The sequence below is a fragment of the Mustela nivalis genome, assembly GCF_964662115.1.
Source record: "Mustela nivalis genome assembly, chromosome: 10".
Lineage (NCBI taxonomy): Eukaryota > Metazoa > Chordata > Mammalia > Carnivora > Mustelidae > Mustela > Mustela nivalis.
Window position 1 is genome coordinate 13,638,360 of NC_139029.1, and position 19,011 is coordinate 13,657,370.

Below are 19,011 nucleotides of genomic sequence, written 5' to 3' on the forward strand. Positions count from 1 at the left end.
GGAAATGAAGGATGCGGGAACAAGAGAAGGGTCTGCCATCACCTGAAATTTCATCCCTTTACTTTGTCCCTGGAGCAAACTCTTGTTTCCAGGGCAACAGGACTGGCAAGGAAGGAAGGGGATGTGTGGGATCTGTGATATCCGCCATCTCCTCGGGCTTGCTATGACTGGGTTTAGTCTTGAAGTACGACTGAGCAACCATGTATGAGACCAAAGTTCCCCGTTTGAAGCCTCCTGACACTGAGATGCTAGACTGGCCCTCTGTCATCCTTCAAAGACAAGAATGAGACTGGGGAGCTGTCCATAGTCCTGCTGAGACACACTCCAGGTCCCCAAGAGCCTGTTTTCCCCAGCATCATAGGGCTAATGAGGAAATCAAAGTTTGCCCTATCTTGGATCAGTGCTCATTTTCCTTACCCTGCTGATGGGGAATGACAATACTTCTCTACGGAGAAAACCTCTCTTCTCTGATTATGTCATCTACCACATGGCTTACTAGAAAGAGCAATGTCTGGGTTTAGGAATCATTCTGCCACTGATTTGCTATGTGGCTTTGGACAAGTTGATTCTCAACTTTGGGATTCAGTGATCCTTTCTGTAGAATGAGAAGGAGGGATTAATTCAGGGAGGGCAAACATATGTCACATGTCCTTTTGTTCTCCTCTCCGAAGGCCAGACAGACATCAATAGTTGACCATGGCATTTTTTTTCTCATGCTGAGCCTGGACTCATTCTCTTTATCCTTGTCATCTCTGGGTTCCAGGCTGTTACTGCCAGTTAAATGGAGTTAGTTTATGAATGGAAATCCATTTCCTAAACTAAAGACCTTTCCAACTTTACCTCCCAGAATTTTCAGACAATAACTTCCTCTGACTCTCCTCTCTGTCCCTTTCCCTTTTGGAGTCTCCCCTGCTCTCTTGTCCAGTTCAGCTCACTGAGCTCAAGGTCATCCCTTCAGGAATGGCTTTGCTCTGGCACAACGCATTCTGCTACACATGCCCCCTTTTAAAGAAAGGTGCAGAAATTACCTAGGACACACATTCCTTTCCCCACTGGCAATGAGGCCATAGATGTGTTGCTTGGGTCATTAATTGTGGCCATCAGGTAGACTAAGGAAAAACTAGGCTTAGGGTTGCCTGGGTGGCTCAGTGGGTTAAAGCCTCTGCCTTTGGCTCAGGTCATGATCCCAGGGTCCTGGGATAGGGCTCTCAGCTCAGCGGGGAGCCTGCTTCCTCCTCCTCTCTCTCTGCCTGCCTGCCTCTCTGCCTACTTGTGATCTCTGTCTGTCAAGTAAATAAATAAAATCTTTTTAAAAAAGGGGGGTGCTGGGGAAACTAGGCTTAGGGAAATAGGAGAGAACAGAAATCTGAACAGCCACATCAAGGGGGAAAGTTCAGCCAATTTAATCTCCTGCAGCTGGTCTCATTCTCCTGCTGCCACTGGCTGCCAAAAACATGGCTTTCAAAATTCTAATAGGTGTGAGCGGAGACAATCTGTATGTATCAGCAGTCTCTCGCTAGCAGGAATATACATTAGTGGCTAATGAAAAAATAAGCAGATATTGACCTCTTTTGTAGAGAAACAAAATGTATTGACACGGGCAAAAAAAAGAGATGAGGAAACATGGATGTTAATGTTTGATGTTTACAGAGGGGGATGGGAGAGGGGCTGCAGGTCTATGCAGCCTGCAAGGCTATATGCTATGGAAGTGGCCAAGATCCAGTTGTCGCTGCTTCCTTCTAGATTCTGGAACACAAATAGTTTGTCTCTCGGAAGCCATGCTGAGGTCCCTGGGGTACCATCAATAAACTACTTGGGATGAGGGAGAGTCCCCACCACCCTTCCCGATCTCTGTGTCATGGCAGAGAGCCAACGTGAATGATGATTTCAGAGCTGTTTTCTGTTTGCCTGTTTGTTTTTTTAAAGTTTTTTTTCCTTTAATTTAATGAGAGAGAGAGAGAGAGAGATTACAAGTAGGCAGAGAGGCAGGCAGAGGGAGGAGGAAGCAGACTCCCTGCTGAGCAGAAAGCCCAATGAGGGGCTTGATCCCAGGACCCTGAGCCAAAGGCAGAGGCTTAACCCACTGAGTCACCCAGGTGCCCGCCTGGAGCTATGTTTTAAAAGCTGTTCTGTTCTTCGGTTTTGTGATCCAGTGCAACTTCTTAACTCTCTGAGATTTAGTTTCCTTTTCTGTAGAACAAAGGTGTTGCTATTAATGTTTCTCATGGGGTTGGTGATCATAACCATTTACTGAAGGTTTACTAGGTGCCAAGCTGAGGCTCCAAGGAGTGACCTAACAAGTCCAAGGTCAAGTTAGTAATGGTATAAGTGAGATTTAAAACCACGGATGTCTAACTTCAAAATGTATATTCTTCTTCACTGTGCTGTAATACATGTTACAGAGGTGAAAGGAGATAATTAATGGAAAGTGCTTAACACGGGGCTTGGCACAGAGTAACAGCTTGATATTTATTGTTGGGCTCTGTGGGTGTCATCGTCACCACCACCATCATCATCTTCATCCCTCCTGCAATCTCCCCCACCTTTCCTCTTTGTGATTATTTATTTCAACAGACTTTAGCTAGGGCTCTTAGTGGTGCGGAGTTAAGCCGGTTAGCACCCTGTAATGTTCCCAGACTCTGGAGGCACAGCGACCCGCATTAGAGCGCTGGCTCTGCTACTCTCAAAATGTGCACGAATGAGTCATCCCACCTCTCTGTGGCTCAGTTTCCTCTTGTATAAAATGGGGATGACATTGTGCCTTCCTCAAGGCTCACAGTGAGAATGACATGAAGTAAAGCATGTAAACGGTCTCCCAGGTGTTTAACAAATACGAGCTGGAGCGACTGCCCCTGAGAGACTTGTTAACTGGAGCGTTAGCCATAGGTAGGGCACGTCGGATGCAGAAGGGCCTGGACGAAAGCCTGTTCCATCCACGGTGTGCCCCGGACCCAGCCACGTGCCCCCCTTGGATGTCGATTTCGTTTTTGCAGAAGGAAGCGGGTGCTCCCTGCTCTCCCTACCTCGCAGGGTCCGCAGGAGGTGAAATGGAACTGGCAAGCATCATAGAAGGGCTTTGAGAAGTCAGACTTGCCACATGGATGAGAAGTTTTATGATGATGGCTTTGGTCCAGCCTCGGGTTGCTGTCAGCAAATTTCTTGATCTGAGGGCAAAGGCACTGTTGGGTATGGGCAGAGGGGGGAAAGCCCATGCGGAGGCTGCTTCTAGCTGCTGGGTGGTGGCAATACCAGTAGCTCCTTCCCAAACTCTGAAAATCCCTTTCTTGTCTGCCAGGATGCCATGCTGGTAGCTCTTAAGAGCCTCATGCCAGCCTGTCTCTTCAATGTCATTGGGTTTGGATCCACATTTAAGACTCTCTTCCCGTCCAGTCAGACCTACAGTGAGGTAAGGCAAGGGCAGGGCTTGGTCCAGAATGGGTGGGTGGTGAGGAGCAGAGGGAAAGAAGAAAAAGAAAGCGTGGGTAACACTGAGGACTGCCTCAGCTGTCACCCCACCCCTTGCCTTGTAGAAACTCAGTGATGCCCACGGCAGAGAACTCAAGAGGTTCTCTCTGGGTAGGCCATTAGCTGACATCTCATCTTCTGACATCCCTCCTCTTTATAATAAGGACCATTGGGGGGAAAATTATGGGTGTGCTCGGAGAGAGGGCAGAGGGAAGGGGTAGAGAGGGGATATATCCTGCTTCTATTTCAAGAGAACGAGACACTCACGCAAGTTTGAGCTAAAGGAGTGAATGGTAAGGGGTTATGGAGTGAGTAGGTGGGGAGGGGGGCTAAGAATAGAACTCACAAGGCTCCAATGACAATTTAGAACAAGAGGATGGAGGCCCTAGCAGCACATTCAAAACTGGAGCCTATCCTGTCCAGGTCTAGGAACAGGAAGAAAGAATGTAAGGGAAGGGAGGGAGAAAGGAAGAACATGTTTCCATGAAAAATAACTTCAGAGGTTTTTAAAATACTAGAATAATATATATTTATTATCCCCCAATTTTTAAAACCAGATAATCAAAAAGAAAAATTAAAAGGTCTCCCATGATCACATCAGGAAAAAAAAGGAAAGACCACCATTAAGAGCTCCGTATAAATCCTTCCAGACTTTATTCTGTGTGTTTACATGCATTTTTAATAAAGACAGTATTAGATCTGCCATACCATTCTGTAACCTTCCAACACAACAGTCTATCATAAGCATATTTCTATCTAAGTAATATTAATCTACACAATAACTTCAATGGCTGCCTAGTATTTCACTACACAGATAAATTGAGATGTATTGAACTAAATCCCTACTTGAGCTTGCTAGTTGTTTCCATATTTTTCTATTCAGTCATCTTTGTAGCGAAGACTCCACACCCATCCTTAATGATTCCCTTGGGATAACTCCTTGGTCTTATTGGCTCAGAAGGTAAATATCCATTTCAAGACTTTTGATATATGCCATTAACCCAAGCATAGATGTTGGAAGAGCATCTTCATGACTCAGGAGCAGAACATCTGATATCCGTCTAGTGCCAGGAGTCCTTGGGCAGTTGGGTTCCGCAATGCTGATCCAGGAAGAAGGGAATCTGAAGCCAACATTGGGTGCTAAATCTAGGGATTTAGCACCACAGGCAGGGCTAGAATTTGAGTCTTAAGATTTCTAGTGTAATGGTCTTACCATTACAGACCACCTGCCTCGCTCATCAGAAAAGGACACCTCATTTGTGCTAAGCAGTCAGGGCTTGTCATTCTACCTTTTCCACGGGTATTTATATTTTTAATGAGGAACAAAGAAAGGACAGTAGTAAGTTAACAAACCATGGACAACAGCACTTAGGGCATTCGTAGGGGTTGCTATTGGGCAGAATCACACCTAATGAGTGGCTATCCTTCTTCCTGTGCATGGGACAGAGATGAAATCGGGAACGAGTCAATTCAATGAGACTCGGCTAAGATCTAGGGAAACAAAGTACTCATCCTCCAAGGACTTATAGTTTCGGTGTCATACGGTGATCCTGAGGACTATCTTCCCTCTCCATGGCCCTTCCCTGCAGGAGAGCGTGGCCATGGCCTGTGATAACATCCAGAGAATGCGTGCTGACATGGGGGGCACCAACATTCTTTCCCCGCTCAAGTGGATCATCCGTCAGCCAGTGCGCCGAGGCCACCCACGGCTTCTCTTCCTGATCACCGATGGTGCTGTCAACAACACCGGCAAGGTGCTAGAACTGCTGCGAAACCATGCCTTCTCCACCAGGTGGGCACAGCCTGAAGGTCTAGGCCTTGGTTATCCTGGGCTGTCCTGGGCTGGGGGGGTGCCAGAACTGGGGCATTATGGAGGATGCCAGAAGGAAAGGAGAGAATTCCAGTTCCTACGGTGCTTTGTTTCCAGAGAGGCTGGTGTAACTGACTTCAAAGTTTGCCTCTTTCCCTCAAGAGTTCAGATGGGATGCGATAGCACCTCACCTCTGCGTATAGCTCCCAAAGGGCAGCCTAGGGGGGACGATGTCCTTCCTGCTCCTTTGACTCTGTCCTGGGGTGAGATTTAATGGGCTATTGTGAATGTTGGTGCCTACTGATGGCTCTCTGCCTTATTCTTCAGCCTCTGCCTGATGCTAGGATCAGCTCTGAGATTGCTCTCCTCACTCATGCTTGGTCCCTTTCCCCACAAAAGGGACAAAGAGGACACAGAGGATGGGAAGTAGCCTCCTCTTTCTTTCCCTTCTCCCAGGTGCTATAGCTTTGGAATTGGACCCAACGTCTGCCACAGACTGGTGAGAGGGCTGGCAACTGTATCCAAGGGCAGTGCTGAGTTTCTGGTGGAGGGGGAACGGCTCCAACCCAAGGTAGGCAAAAGGAGCTCACTGTGTTCTGGTGCCAGTACCTCAGAAGCCCAGACTGGCCATATAGCAACTCATTGGTTGGGATTTCATTTCACCCAAGTCTGAGCTCCCCACTAGGCCATTATACACCCCAGTGACAATCAGAGAGGTAGAGGCCACAGAGTAGATAGTCCCCAGGATCACCGTACTGGAGTCAGTAGAGGACACTATGCCCACAGGTCTCCAGCCACTGGATCACATGCTCCAGCCACCGGATGGGCAGGACTGGGGCTTCCGAGTCACTGCGTCTGTGGTTATGGAGTTGTGTTTGGGGTCATTTCTGGCCACATTCCTGATGATGACAAATGGTGGCTCAGAAGCATTTAAAGGACCCAGAAATCAAGGAAATTATAGTCTTGTCTCCATTTTCTGCACAGTTGGCACAAATAACCCAACTCTTTGAAAATCCTTGGGTCAGTCCAGATCCTCCAGGAACCAGAGAACCACAGACAGAGCAGGATTTAAGAAGTTCATAACTACAAGAAGTTCACTGGGGGATAATATCTGTGAAAGAAAAAAGAGGAAGAAGCAGGAAGGAGAATTCTTCAGCCTGTAATACCCATGCATACCTGTGAAAGGCAAGGAGGGAAGCAGGACTGAGCAGGGAGAGCTTCACACTGCAAGTCTGGCAAGGTCTCAGCCAACCCAACAGGGACCTCGGGAGCAAAGATTACCCTTTAGGCAGTCAAATCAGGCTGAAATGCCTGCACCAATACCTGGGCAGCTCAGTCATTGTGGAAGGGTTTCCACAGGGAGGTGTGGTCTTGGCTTGAATGCTGGGGCATTGCATCTGGAGACTATCACCTAACTGCATTCCTTGCAGCAAAAGATCATAGTCTTCCTCAAGGAGATGTGGGAGTGCACCCTTATGGCTCTCACAATTCCCAAATCATTTTCCCCCAACTTTGCAGTATATCTGAAGAAATCAGCCTAGGTGATGCTTAACCACAGCTGTCATTTATTGAACACCTATCATGAGGTAGCGACTTCAAATCCAGTATCTCAGCTAATTCTTCCAACTACACTGAGAGTTGAAAATTACTCACTTTACCAGAAAAGGAAACAGAGGCCCAGCAAGGCAAATTAATTTGCTCAAGATCACTCTCCAGTCCCATGCTCTGACACAAATTTTCTGTGGGTCCCACGCTAGTCACAACCTTTCTTTAGGTCTTAGATCTCCTCCTTATAAAATGCTAAGCTTAGAGAAAAAAGATCTGCTCCAACTCTGACATTCTAGTAGTCTAAAAAGCTAGAGGCATATTCACTGCTGGACAAGACCTAGTGTGTCGTCTTCTCTGCTCACACCCCTTCATGCTCATATCCCTATGGTCTTTGTACTCTTCCTCTGTGCACGTCCTTGCTCAACAACCTGTGTTCTGACCCTGCCCAACAGATGATCAAATCTCTGAAGAAGGCCATGGCCCCAGTCCTGAGTGATGTAACTGTGGAGTGGGTCTTCCCTGAGACCACCGAGGTCCTGATCTCACCTGTGAGCACCAGCTCCCTCTTCCCCGGAGAGCGGCTGGTGGGATATGGCATTGTGTGTGATGCCTCCTTATACATCTCCCATCCCAGATCTGTAAGTATCTTAGACATTCCGTAACAGTGGGGCTCCGGTACCATGCCCACAAAGCCACCCTTAGCTGGAAAGGCTATTGGTAGCCTCTAGAAAGTAATTGGGTCTAGGCTTACAGTTGTGGGGTTTGGTTGCCTGACTGTAGGCACGCAGTCAGGATGGCACTGCTTGGGTCAATGTTATCCTCACAACACGTGGTTCTTAAGATCCCCTGTAGCAGAAAAATTGGGAGAACATGTCTAAAATGCAGAGCCCAAGGGGTGCCTGGCTGGTTCTGTTGGGTAAGTGGCCACCTCCTGATTTTAGCTCAGCTTTTAATCTCAGTGTCCCGAGACTGAATCCCACAAGGCGCTCTATAATAAGCAGGAAGTCTGCCTCAGGATTCTCTCTTCCCTTCCTATCCCACCCCCAGCTTGCTCTCTCACTCACTCTCTCTCTCAAATAAATACATAAATTTTTTTAAAAGATAAAGTAAAATGCAGGGTTTCTGAACTCTGCCTCTGAAACTAATGCTATATGTTAATTGAATTTAAATACATTTTAATTTCATTTAAAAAATACTTACCAAAAAAAAAAAAAAAAAGATGCGGAACCCAAGCTCCAACCCAGGTCTACTGAATAAAAGTCTTTGAGCATAAGGCCCAGGTCCCCACATTTGACATAATCTCCCCAAATTGATTTTTGACAAACAACTCCGTTCAGAACAACCGCACTTAGGTTTCTTTCCCTAAAAGCTCTATTCAGGTCACGTCTCCTCAGATGAGTTTGTGTTTTACTCACACGAATCATTCTCTTGTATGTGGTGACAGAAGTGAGATAAAAGTGAGGAACTTCTCAAAGGAAGGTGGAATTCATGTGGGGGATTGCCTGAAGTTCCCCCATCCCTCCTCTTTAGCGAGTCTCTCCACTTCTGCTTGAAGGATTTGTCATCTTGCCTCATTTTCAAGCAGGAGTCACCAACTCATTGCCTAAAGGGACTGGCAGGTATAAAATGAATAAAATGAACTTCTAAAAATAAAAGTAGAAAACACCATGAAGGATAGCCGTTATCACGGAGTCCATAGAGAGGCAAGAGGGGTGATGAGGAATATGGCGAACGGGATGGCACACGGCCATCTCAACTGGGCACCCCCTCCCCAGGGTGGGCTCTGTATTAAAGGTGTTTTCAATCTTGCAAGAGAAGTGAGAATGGGTGTGTGATATTTCCAGCTTTTAGAATGTTATACACTCTCCTAAGAATCACGGTCGGGGTAATGGTTAATGTGTTATGGAGAGCGGGGAGTTCAAAAGCAGGGAGAAGATGCTAAAGAGAATGTTGGTCAGTCTTTGAACAATCTAGACCCTTCTTGGAGGTCTGGGAGGCATCCGATCGTCAACAGACTCTACCACTGGAAGGAACCATCAAATAAAAGCCTTCTCCTTTCCTTACCCATAAAACTGGCCAAGTTTTCTCCTTATACCACACAGCTCTTGGGGAAGGGTATCCTTGCCTATTGTGGTTTAAGTATGACTTTCCCTCCTTTGGAAAGCAATCTAGAAATAACTAATGAAATTAGAAATACATAACTTTTCAGCCCAGAAATCTGTCCTAAGAAACTAACACCTAGAAATAAAAGTGATGCAATGGATTTATGTCAAAGGATTCACTGTAGCAATTTTTTATGGTGCAAAAACAATGGATCCCAAAGCAAAGGTTTAAAAATAAGGAGTGGTTGAATATTGTACAGTCAAAGGTTTAAAAGAATGGCTGATATACAGGACTTCCAAAATGTTTTAAGTGCAAAATCCAAGATACTGATAAATGCAGGCAATATAATCCACTTCTTGTAAAATAAAAATTACCCCCAAAGCCCTTATGTTTTATATATATGTGTGTTTATATCATGGAGAATGGAAGGGAAGGAACAGATGGTTCATTTTGTTAATTTTGGTTACCTACTTGGAGACAGCAGTGGCATTTAGAATACACTAAAAATTCTTTTAAATAAAGAAGATAATTAAAAATATAAACAATATAAATGTTATGAAGAGTCAGTTCCATTCACCATCTCTTAAATGGAAGTCTGCCCAAATGACTCAAGCAAGAAAAAACTTTCCTGTTATTCCAGATCCTCAAAGATAGAATGTCTCCCACCTCCTGTCCTACCCCTACCTCCCCTTCAAATGCTCTTTCTGACATCTACTCCCAGCCCTCTTTTCTCTGCCTCCTTCCAGGACAAGAGGAGACGATACAGCATGCTTCACTCCCAGGGGTCCAGTAGCTCTGTCTTCTACCAATCCCAGGATGAGGGGCCCAGCCCAGACGCCAGAAACTCTGCCAAGAGCATGGGGTCACACTTCAACCTCAGACAACCCAAAGATGCCCAGCCAACCACTGGAGATGCCACCACTAATCCTGGTTAGTCTGCTGCTCCTTGTCTTCACTCCTTTTCCCAGGGAGGCCATGATTGCTACATTTTACTGAGCACTTACTCTGTGCTGAGCACTTTATAGAACCCATCTCACTGAATAGTTAGCACCTGTGAAGATGGGTCCTAGTTCACCAATTTTACAGATGATGAAACTGAGTCTTGGGCGTGTTAAGCAACTTGGCTAAGCTCATGAAACCCAGCAAGAAGGAAGGTACAGACAGGTCTAGAGCTGTTTGCACTCTTTATGGTGTTAATTTCCATTCATAGGGCATTTGTTGATCACCTACTAAGGCTAAGTACCAAACACAGCATGGGAAACAAAGATGATGCAAACATGAATTCTTGTCTTTCAGAAGTTCTCTGCCTAGGGGAAGAGATACAATTGGCTCTAATATTGATAGAAGCAGAGTGACAGGGACCAGAGTGAAGTTTAATAAGCTGTGGGAGGTCCCAAGAAAAGACACATTGTTAGACGATATCAACAGAGACATAATGAGGGCACTGCTTCTTAGACGTGGGAAGGGAGAGGAGATTCCAGGCCGCAGAAACTGGCTGAGCAAAGATGTAGAAATGTGACACCTAGAAAACATATCGCAATTGATTACTCATCTCTTACATTTGAAGCACAGGGTACACTGAAAAAGGAGCAGAAAGGACAGTAGCTGGGTAGATGGATTAGGACCCCAGTTTACGTAAGGCTTTGAATGCCAGGGTTGGTGAGACATCTACAAATATTTCATCAGGCAGACAGTGGGTAATGCAAGAATTTTCCAAGCAGGAAAGGAGCATGCAGGCCTCTCTCTCTTTCTCCACTCTTCCCCACCCTGCTGGCTCCCCTTGTCACCACCCTACCCAGCTCTAGACTTCTCCCAGCGACGGCGGGCATACAGCACCAACCAGATCACCCACCACAAGCCCTCCCCAAGGGCTCCCACAGCAAGCGACCCCACAGTGCCTGCCAAGAGATACCCACTTCGGAAAGCCAAGCTGCAGGACCTCACCAACCAGAGCATCACAGATGACCCTTGGTGGCAGATTGATCTGCAGGTACCTGAGCAGGGCGGGTTGGAGTTGGGGAGACCATAGCTGGGGAGAGAGCTGTCTCCTGCTTCAGCCACAAGGTCCACTATTTATACTGCAAAATGAGTGTCTTCTTCCTCATTTTTCTGGATCTTGATCCGCTTGAGCCTCTTTATAATAATGGTATCCAGTATTCAGTGACATCACCCATTCTCCACACACAGTACTTCCCAGCTGGCCAGGAGCAGCCCCATTGACACTCATTCGAAGGGGCTATGTCTTGCAGAATGTTTGACAGCATCCCTGGCTTCGATCAGCTGAATACCACCTTCATCCATGATAACCAAACCAGTCTGCACTCATTACCAAATGTCCCTAGGGAAGAGGGTAAAACCACCAGATGGAGAAACACAGCCCTAAACCAAATTGGTGTTTGTTATTATCTGCATACTTTATCCACTTTCTTAAGAATGGGTTTCATGTAGCTTTGTCATTGTAAGTGACGGTCCAATAAAAGCAGCCCTTCGCTCTCCCCCTTCCACCCACCATCGCCATTCCTCCCTGCCTTTCCATAAGCTCCTCTAGTTCCCAAGGGGAGAGATATTGCCACCTTGTCCCTGCGAGCCCTTCTCTGTGCTTAACCAGGAATCACTTGATGCAGCTAGAAGACGCTGACCTTGGAGTCAGGTGGACTCTGCTCCTCAAACACATGTTGCTTACCCTCTCTGAGCCCCAACTTTTCCATCTAGGAAATGGGGAGAGTCGTTTGTACAGCGGATTGAGCTAACTGCCATCAGCAGGCATTGACTCTAAGTGGAAGACTTGCAGGCAATGGCTGATAGGAGAGGAAATGCCTGGTGCAGCCCCTGGTATACACTAGGTGTCCTTTAAATGCAACTCTCCTTGGTGAGAGGTCTGGGCAGTTTAGCATCTGTTCTTTACTGCTTGCTCCTGGCCCATCCTTGCTCAGCTTCTTCTCCAATCTAATTCTCCCCTGTACACGCACACACACATGCCAGCACACGCACACACACATGAGCACACACATACACCCTCCCTGAAGCCTCTGGCTGGGTGAAAGGCTGAATCTTAGACTAATCCGTTGCTATGGAAACTGTAGCAGCGTCTGTTTCTCAGTGTGTTGATGATGGTAGGGCAGGGGTGAGGGGAATCCCAGCCTCTGATGGGAGACAGGGATTAAGTACCCCTTGGAACCCAGGATCTGGCTGAATACCAGCTCCTACCAAGGCCATCCAACCAGTGACCAGTCCCTTTCTTCTCCCACACCCTTGTACCATCTCTAGGACCTCAGGCCCAGAGGAGACAGGAAGGAGGAGCCCAGCCCTTGCCCTAAGGAGCCCCTATCTAATGGAGAGACACAATCCTCTTCCCAGTAAATACCTAATAGAGATGAGAAAACCTCCATGATTAACTGTTGACCTAAAAACCTGAGAGGCACTTTTTCTGTTTCACCCTGCAAGTGCCTTTTGCCCCTGCCCCACCCCCTTCCCCCTACCAAACATATGTGCTCCCGGAGGCACAAAATTCATTTTTAATTAATTTAATATTCTTTAATTATGTAAGTAAGTATGTATTACTTACTCAGAGTTTGCAATGAAAACCCTCAAACAGTTCAGGCAGGTATAAAGTAAAAAAATTATCCCTTCCCTGTGCCCAAACCCTCTGATTTTCAATGTTTCCTTCCAAAAATACTACACACACACACACACACACACACACACACAAAACACACATATGTGTTTTGCATAATCCCATTGCAAATCTCCAATTATATCCAATTATCATTGGATATCTCCAAAATCCAAACGCAAATCTTTAATTTACTCTTTTAATGTCTTTTTAATTCTCTCTCTCTCTCTCTCTCTTTGGTATTCAGTAAAATTCCTCTTTTTGGTGAACAGTTCTGTGAGTTTTGACATACGCATAGTTCTGTAACTATCTCCACAGTCAAAATACAGAACGGTTGCAATTTACTTTTTTAAGATATGTTTGATCTTGGACATCTTCCCACCCTGGTATGAAGAAATCTGACTCTTTCATTTCAGTGTTTGTTGTGTGGCATTCCATTGCATGTATCTTCCATAACTCATTTGTCACCCCCATTAGATGTGCATTTTGAGAATGTCCAAAGATTCACTTTTACAAACAATGCTGCAACGAATCTACAAACATGCACATAGATATTCACTTCCTGTGCATTTCCACAGAACCTCTAAAAATGGAATCATTGGGTCAAAAGAGCTTGTGCATATTTAATGTTGCTAGACAGCACACAGCTAACGTGTCCTCCCACAGGTGTGCCTCAAGTTCATACTCCCATCAACGGTCCACAAGAGAAACCCTGTCTCCCAGTTGGCCACAGTAGGCGTCATCAAATGTTTAAATATCTGCCAATCTGGAAGATGGAAAAAAATCATATAACTTATTTTATTTTAGAGCAATGTTCATGAGGCAGAGCATTTTTTTCATGGGTTTATTGGATACTTTTTCCGTGTATTGCCTATAGATACCCTGAATCCATAGTCTCCCTCTGCCTCCCTGCCCCAGTGATTTATAAGACCTTTTTCTTGAAAATGATCTTTGTCATGCGTGTTGCAGCTATATTTCCCAGTTTATCCCAGGCCTTTTGGCGTTTTTTGTACCAGCACAAGAACAGACAGATTAAATCCACAATACAGAAGAGAAGGTCCAGAAATAAAACCAATGTACATGTGAGCTTTGACAGGATACAGGTGGGAGATTGATAAACCTTAGAAACTTAATGAATGAACCATATTTAAGAAGTGGTGTTGAGATCTGTACTACTGAGAAAACCAAGGAAAAGGTTTGTTCCTATTTCTTTACACTAAAATAAATTTCATGTGAGTCAAAGATTTAAGCAAACAAAAATAAATCATAAAAATTCTAGAATTTTTTTTTGAGTGGGAAAGACCTTTTAAGCATGACATATGAGAAGACATAAGGAAAAGGCTGATAATTTTAGCCTCCTTCCAACACACACACAAAGTTTTAAACTTTATGGAAAAAAAAAGAGTGGGTTTAGAATATTATCCCTGGTATGTGATTTTTCACAGTTTTCCATGGTTTGGGCTGTATCCATGCTTTGGGATTATCTGTGTTGATGGTTCTCATGGGTAGTGGAGAGTAGGTTATGTGGCCTGCAGTACTATAGGACCTGGGGTGCCCTGAGAAAGAGCTGTGGCTAGGGGTGGAGGGAAGGGGCAGCCACCAGGATCTCAGCTTCCACCCCTCCCTCTTGCACTCCTAGCCCTTGCTGAACAGTGGTCTGGACCTGAGCCAGGGCCCCAAACTCCGGGGCCCAGGGGCCCGAAGGCCCTCTCTGCTGCCCCAAGGCTGCCAACCCAGCCTGCCCTCCAGCCAGGAGACCCAGACCTGGAGCCCCATGAAAGAGCAAGATCTTGGGTCTAGCCTGAAGCTTGCCTCAGACAGACGTAGCCCTGGGGACCTGGGTAAGTGCCTACAGGGTTTAGGACCTGATCGGGGACAGGGACGAATTCTTGACTGTAGCCCAGCTTCATATGATAGGACTGAGGGCAAACGCCTTTGTCTGTGCCCTTGGCGGGGAGGGGGGTGGAAAGGCCCGTCTATGCCAGAGAACCTCACAAATCCTGATCTTCCTGGACCAACCTGGCCCTTGGGTTGGCTGTGAGGCTCCCAGATGTCCCTGTGGCTGCACTCTTCACTGCCCAAGTGTCCCCACCCCACCCTATCTGGCCACCTCGGGTACTGGATTCCTGGAGGTGGGTCTGCCCCATGTTGGGGACAGGTCCATACCATCCAGCTGCCCTAGGGAAGAAGTCGTGTGTTCCTCGAGGTGGAGGGTAGGGGGAAGAAGACTGTACTTGCTTCGCGATGTCTGCGCCCTGGGGAGGAATGACGTCCCTGAGGGTTGACCCTCTGTGCCCCAGCTCAGAGCACCGCTTGGTTGTCCCTCTGCCCGCAGAACCATCCCATCACCCTTCCGCCTTCGAGACTGAGACGTCCTCGGACTGGGAGCCCCCTTCAGAGTCCGAGGAGCGGATCAATTCGGGCAGGCCCCCCACTCCAGGCCCGGTGCTGGGCAAGGCCGTGGTCAAGGGCTTGCGGGACAGTCAACGTTTGCAGTGGGAAGTGACCTTTGAGCTGGGGCCCCCCGGCCCGGAGCGGGGAGGGGCACACGACGCCGACCTGTGGAGCGAGACCTTCCACCACCTGGCGGCCCGCGCCATCATCCGCGACTTCGAGCAGCTGGCGCAGCGCGAAGGCGAGATCGAGCCAGGTGAGCTCCGCTGCCAGCGGGCTCCTGACCGCCTCCGGGAGCCCCTCCTCGAAGCCCCGCCCCATACCCCTCCCCACTTCAGGGCCCCGCCCCCTCCTCGCAGCCCCGCCCAACGCCCCATCTTACAGCCCCCACCGTGATCCTCTCTCCTCCTCCCCACCCCGGGCCCTACCCCCTCCATAAGGTCCCGCGGAAGGCCCCACCCTCCTCCTGGCCCACCCAAGGGTGATCTGCTCTCCTCCCCAGGCTTCAGCAACTTCCTTCTTCCCACAGCCCGCCACTGTCTAGTGCTCCATCTCTTCGCCCCCCCTCTCCACCGCCCGCCCACCACGCACCATTGCCTCCCGGTGACTCCCCACGGTCCCAGCACAACCAGCCCCAACCTCCACCTCCCCTGCCCCCCACCACACACACACACACACACACTGAGCCTAGGGTTCCATCCCTTCCTTGATCACCGCCACCCCTCGCCCCGCCCGGTCACCCAGCCCCCAGATGCCTCCCGGCTAGCCCTGGGTTCCTTCACCCCTCCCATCCCTTCCGGTGATCCGGGGATCTGGAGATCTGGTGATCCGTTGATCTGTCCTGTCCTCTCCTCTCTTTCCTTTTCCCCGGCTGCTGCAGTACCCATTCCTTCTCACTTCCCAGGGCGTCTCCTTGCAGCGCCCCCCGTAGGCCTCCAGAGACAGAACAACGGGGCCAGCCGGATCGCCCCTGACCTGCTCCCCTGGGACCACACCTTATTACAGAACCCACTAGACCTAGTTGGTCAGCTCACTCATTCCTCAACGCCATTTATTGATTTTGGATCATTTCGGGGCCAGGCTCGAGGCTGAACAGTGCAGTGACCACCACAATTCCAATCCTTAACGCACGCACTAGCGGGGAAGCCAACATGAATCAAATAATTGCGCGCATAATTAATTGATTGCATTTGGCCTGATTGTCCTATTAAGAAATACAGGGTTCCAAGAAATCCTGTAACAGGGATGGCGGGGAACTAACGGAGTTCAGGAATTGGGGCAAAATTTCCTAAGACCGTGATTCCTGGGATCACGATGGTGCACACTGAGAATAGATGGGTATAGATACAGAGAACACACAACCCTCTGGAGACTGCTCACCTGTTTTGTGGGAAGAACTTGGGTTTGGAGGTCAGAGCATTCTGAGAGTTCTGATCCCAGGGCCATTACTAACTCGCTGTGTGACCCTGTGTTTTCTGCTATCCCTCTCTGGTTTTCAATCTTCTCTACAAGATTGTCCCAATGGGCCAGACCAGTGGTCCCCACCCTGCCAGGGGACCTGTGAAATCCTGCAGCATAGTTTTTATCGGATAGCTGCAAAATTAAAATAGACAATACGGGTGACAGAGAGGGTTTGGGGGTTTTGCTTTTTTGCTTTTAGCTTTTATTTTTAAGTAATTTCTACACCCAACCTGGGGCTCGAACTCACAACCCCAAGATTGAGGGTGGCACACTCAGGCCACTGACTGAGCCACCAGGTACCCCTAGAGGATTTTTTTTTTAAATAACACTCAAGTTATTTAAGGGGTGTAACTATCTTTTTGTCCTAGATGTCTTAGCTCTTTTACATTAAAATGTCCTCATTTTATGAAATGATGATGGAGGTTAATAATCTTGGGGGCGGGGGTTAATGTTCTTAACTGGCAAGTGCACAAACCCTTTGATTTGAAGGGCTTCTGGAATCCCAAAGACAGAGACCACTGGTCTAGTCCTTCTTTTAGCTTCCAGAATTCCTGGGTCAGCTGGGACTTTCTGGGTCCACACACTGACCCCCAGCCTCTCCCTCCGCAGGGTCCAGCCGCCGTTATCAGGCGAACGCTGTGCACACCAGCAAAGCCTGCAACGTCATCAGCAAGTATACAGTCTTCATGCCTGTGGACGTGAGCAAGAGCCGGTACCTGCCCACCGTGGTGGGGTACCCCAACTCTGGTAAGGCAGATGGGCTCTTCTGAGGGCCAAGCAGCCCCCCTTGGCTGGCAGAGGGGAACTGGGACACAAAGGAGCGCAGACCCGCAGAGAGGGGTACAAAGAATGGCCCAGAAGCAAAAAGGCCCCTGGCCAATGGTTCAGTCACCACAGGGTGGTGGGTACGTGAACCCCTACCCACTATTCTGCAAAGGACAACGAAACCACCCCCACTCCCTTTTTCCCACCAAAGGAATAGGACTTGACTGTATTCTTCCAATTGGGACAATGTGTGCGCTCTCCATAGAAAATTCTAAAATACAGAAAGACATAAAATAAATAAAAATGCCTGGACTTGACAGTCATCCAGAAATGAGTACCTCCTTACCTCCTTGGCGTGACCATCTTTCCAGACTTCTCTCTATGAAGTCAAAAGACAGATAATTTTTCCTGAGTTGGATTATACTGATAGGTGCTGTGTTCTACCAAATGTGGGTGTGGAAAAAAATCTTTCCACGAAGGTGAATGTCTATCACCACTTCAATAGCTACAGGGTTTTCTATGTTCATCAATTAGACAGGATTCCAAAGCACTTTATCTACATCGAATGTCTTAATCCTCAACACAGCTCTGCAAAGTAGATGCTATTATTACCCCTATTTTACAGGTGAGAAGATAGAAGCAGAGGGAGCTAAGCTCCCTGCCCAAGGTCACACAGCACTGAGAGGCAAAGCTAGGCTTGGAATCCCGTGGCCTGGCTGCAGAGTCTGTACTCCCTCCTGATCCTCTCAATTACCACTTAACGTTTATCAGAACCTTTTCCATGAGCCCCCCAGATACTAGACCTTCATTTTACTCCCCTCTTGATTATTGTAAATTATGGTGCAAAGAACATCTTTTTTTTTTAAGATTTTATTTATTTGACAGACAGAGATCACAAGTAGGCAGAGGCAGGCAGAGAGGGGCGGTGGGGCGGAGGGGGGGAGGAGCAGGCTCCCTGCTGAGCAGAGAGCCCAATACGGGGCTGATCCCAGGACCCTGAGATCATGACCCAAGCCAAAGGCAGAGGCTTAACCCACTCAGGCGCCCCCAAAGAACATCTTTATGCCCCTGTCAGGTTATCTCCTTGGGGCTAATTAACTCTCTGAAGTAAGATTGCAGATCAAAAGTCCTGCCTGTTTAAAACTGGGATGAGTTTTAAAGTTTTTCAAAGTGACCTGACTACAAAGGTTGTTCAGGGGGTCGGCTTTGCACCAACACTGTGCGCTGCTTGTCTTTCTAAATGCTGCCAGGCTCCTAGGCAAGGGAAGAATCTCTCTCTGGGGATTTTTTTAGGTTTTTTTTTTTTTTTTTTTTTTTTGGTGAGATACTTTTCATAGGTACATAAACTATATGTACTTTTTCTTTCCTGAATTACATTTTCCTACCCTCTGCAGCTCCTTTTTTTCCCTTTCTTTTTCTTTCTTTTTTGTTTTTTTTTAGCAGATCTCCTGAAAGAATGTTTAAAAACAAAATGTGCTTCTCCTTGTTCCCGTCTCCCTCCTCTCCTGCTGCTTTTTATCTATGGCACCAAAACCATCGATGACCTGTTCCCTCCTTGGGTTGCTCTCATTTCGGGCTCTGGCCAGCGGCCCAGACTGTTGCTGCACTAGGCATATTTTCATTCACTGGGCTTTGTCAACCCAAATGACATTCTCTCCCTCCCTGCCCGTCTCAGACCATCCCCCTAGCGTCTGTAGCACACACAGCCTGGAAGGTTCAGAGAGCTGGTCCATGTCTTAACCTAAGTCCCACAGCCCCCTAAGACCTGGATCAGTACTTCCCAAAGTGTAGTTCACGAAACCAGGACCCTAAGTGCATGTCTTGAGCACGGCCATTCTGCGCAAACTAGGAA

At 47.6% G+C, this 19,011-nt stretch overlaps 1 protein-coding gene across 3 annotated transcripts in view; it reads left to right on the top strand.

Annotated features, from left to right (window-relative positions):
- VWA5B1 (von Willebrand factor A domain containing 5B1) overlaps window positions 1-19,011 on the top strand; it is a 59,006-nt gene that overhangs the window by 30,489 nt on the left and 9,506 nt on the right. For all 3 annotated transcript variants that reach the window (XM_082684456.1, XM_082684455.1, XM_082684457.1), the window contains exons 9-17: window positions 3,296-3,406; window positions 5,055-5,257; window positions 5,732-5,846; window positions 7,276-7,461; window positions 9,673-9,856; window positions 10,726-10,916; window positions 14,179-14,380; window positions 14,875-15,189; window positions 17,004-17,141. In XM_082684456.1, the coding sequence (XP_082540582.1) occupies window positions 3,296-3,406; window positions 5,055-5,257; window positions 5,732-5,846; window positions 7,276-7,461; window positions 9,673-9,856; window positions 10,726-10,916; window positions 14,179-14,380; window positions 14,875-15,189; window positions 17,004-17,141 (1,645 nt within the window). The remainder of the gene's footprint in view (window positions 1-3,295; window positions 3,407-5,054; window positions 5,258-5,731; window positions 5,847-7,275; window positions 7,462-9,672; window positions 9,857-10,725; window positions 10,917-14,178; window positions 14,381-14,874; window positions 15,190-17,003; window positions 17,142-19,011) is intronic.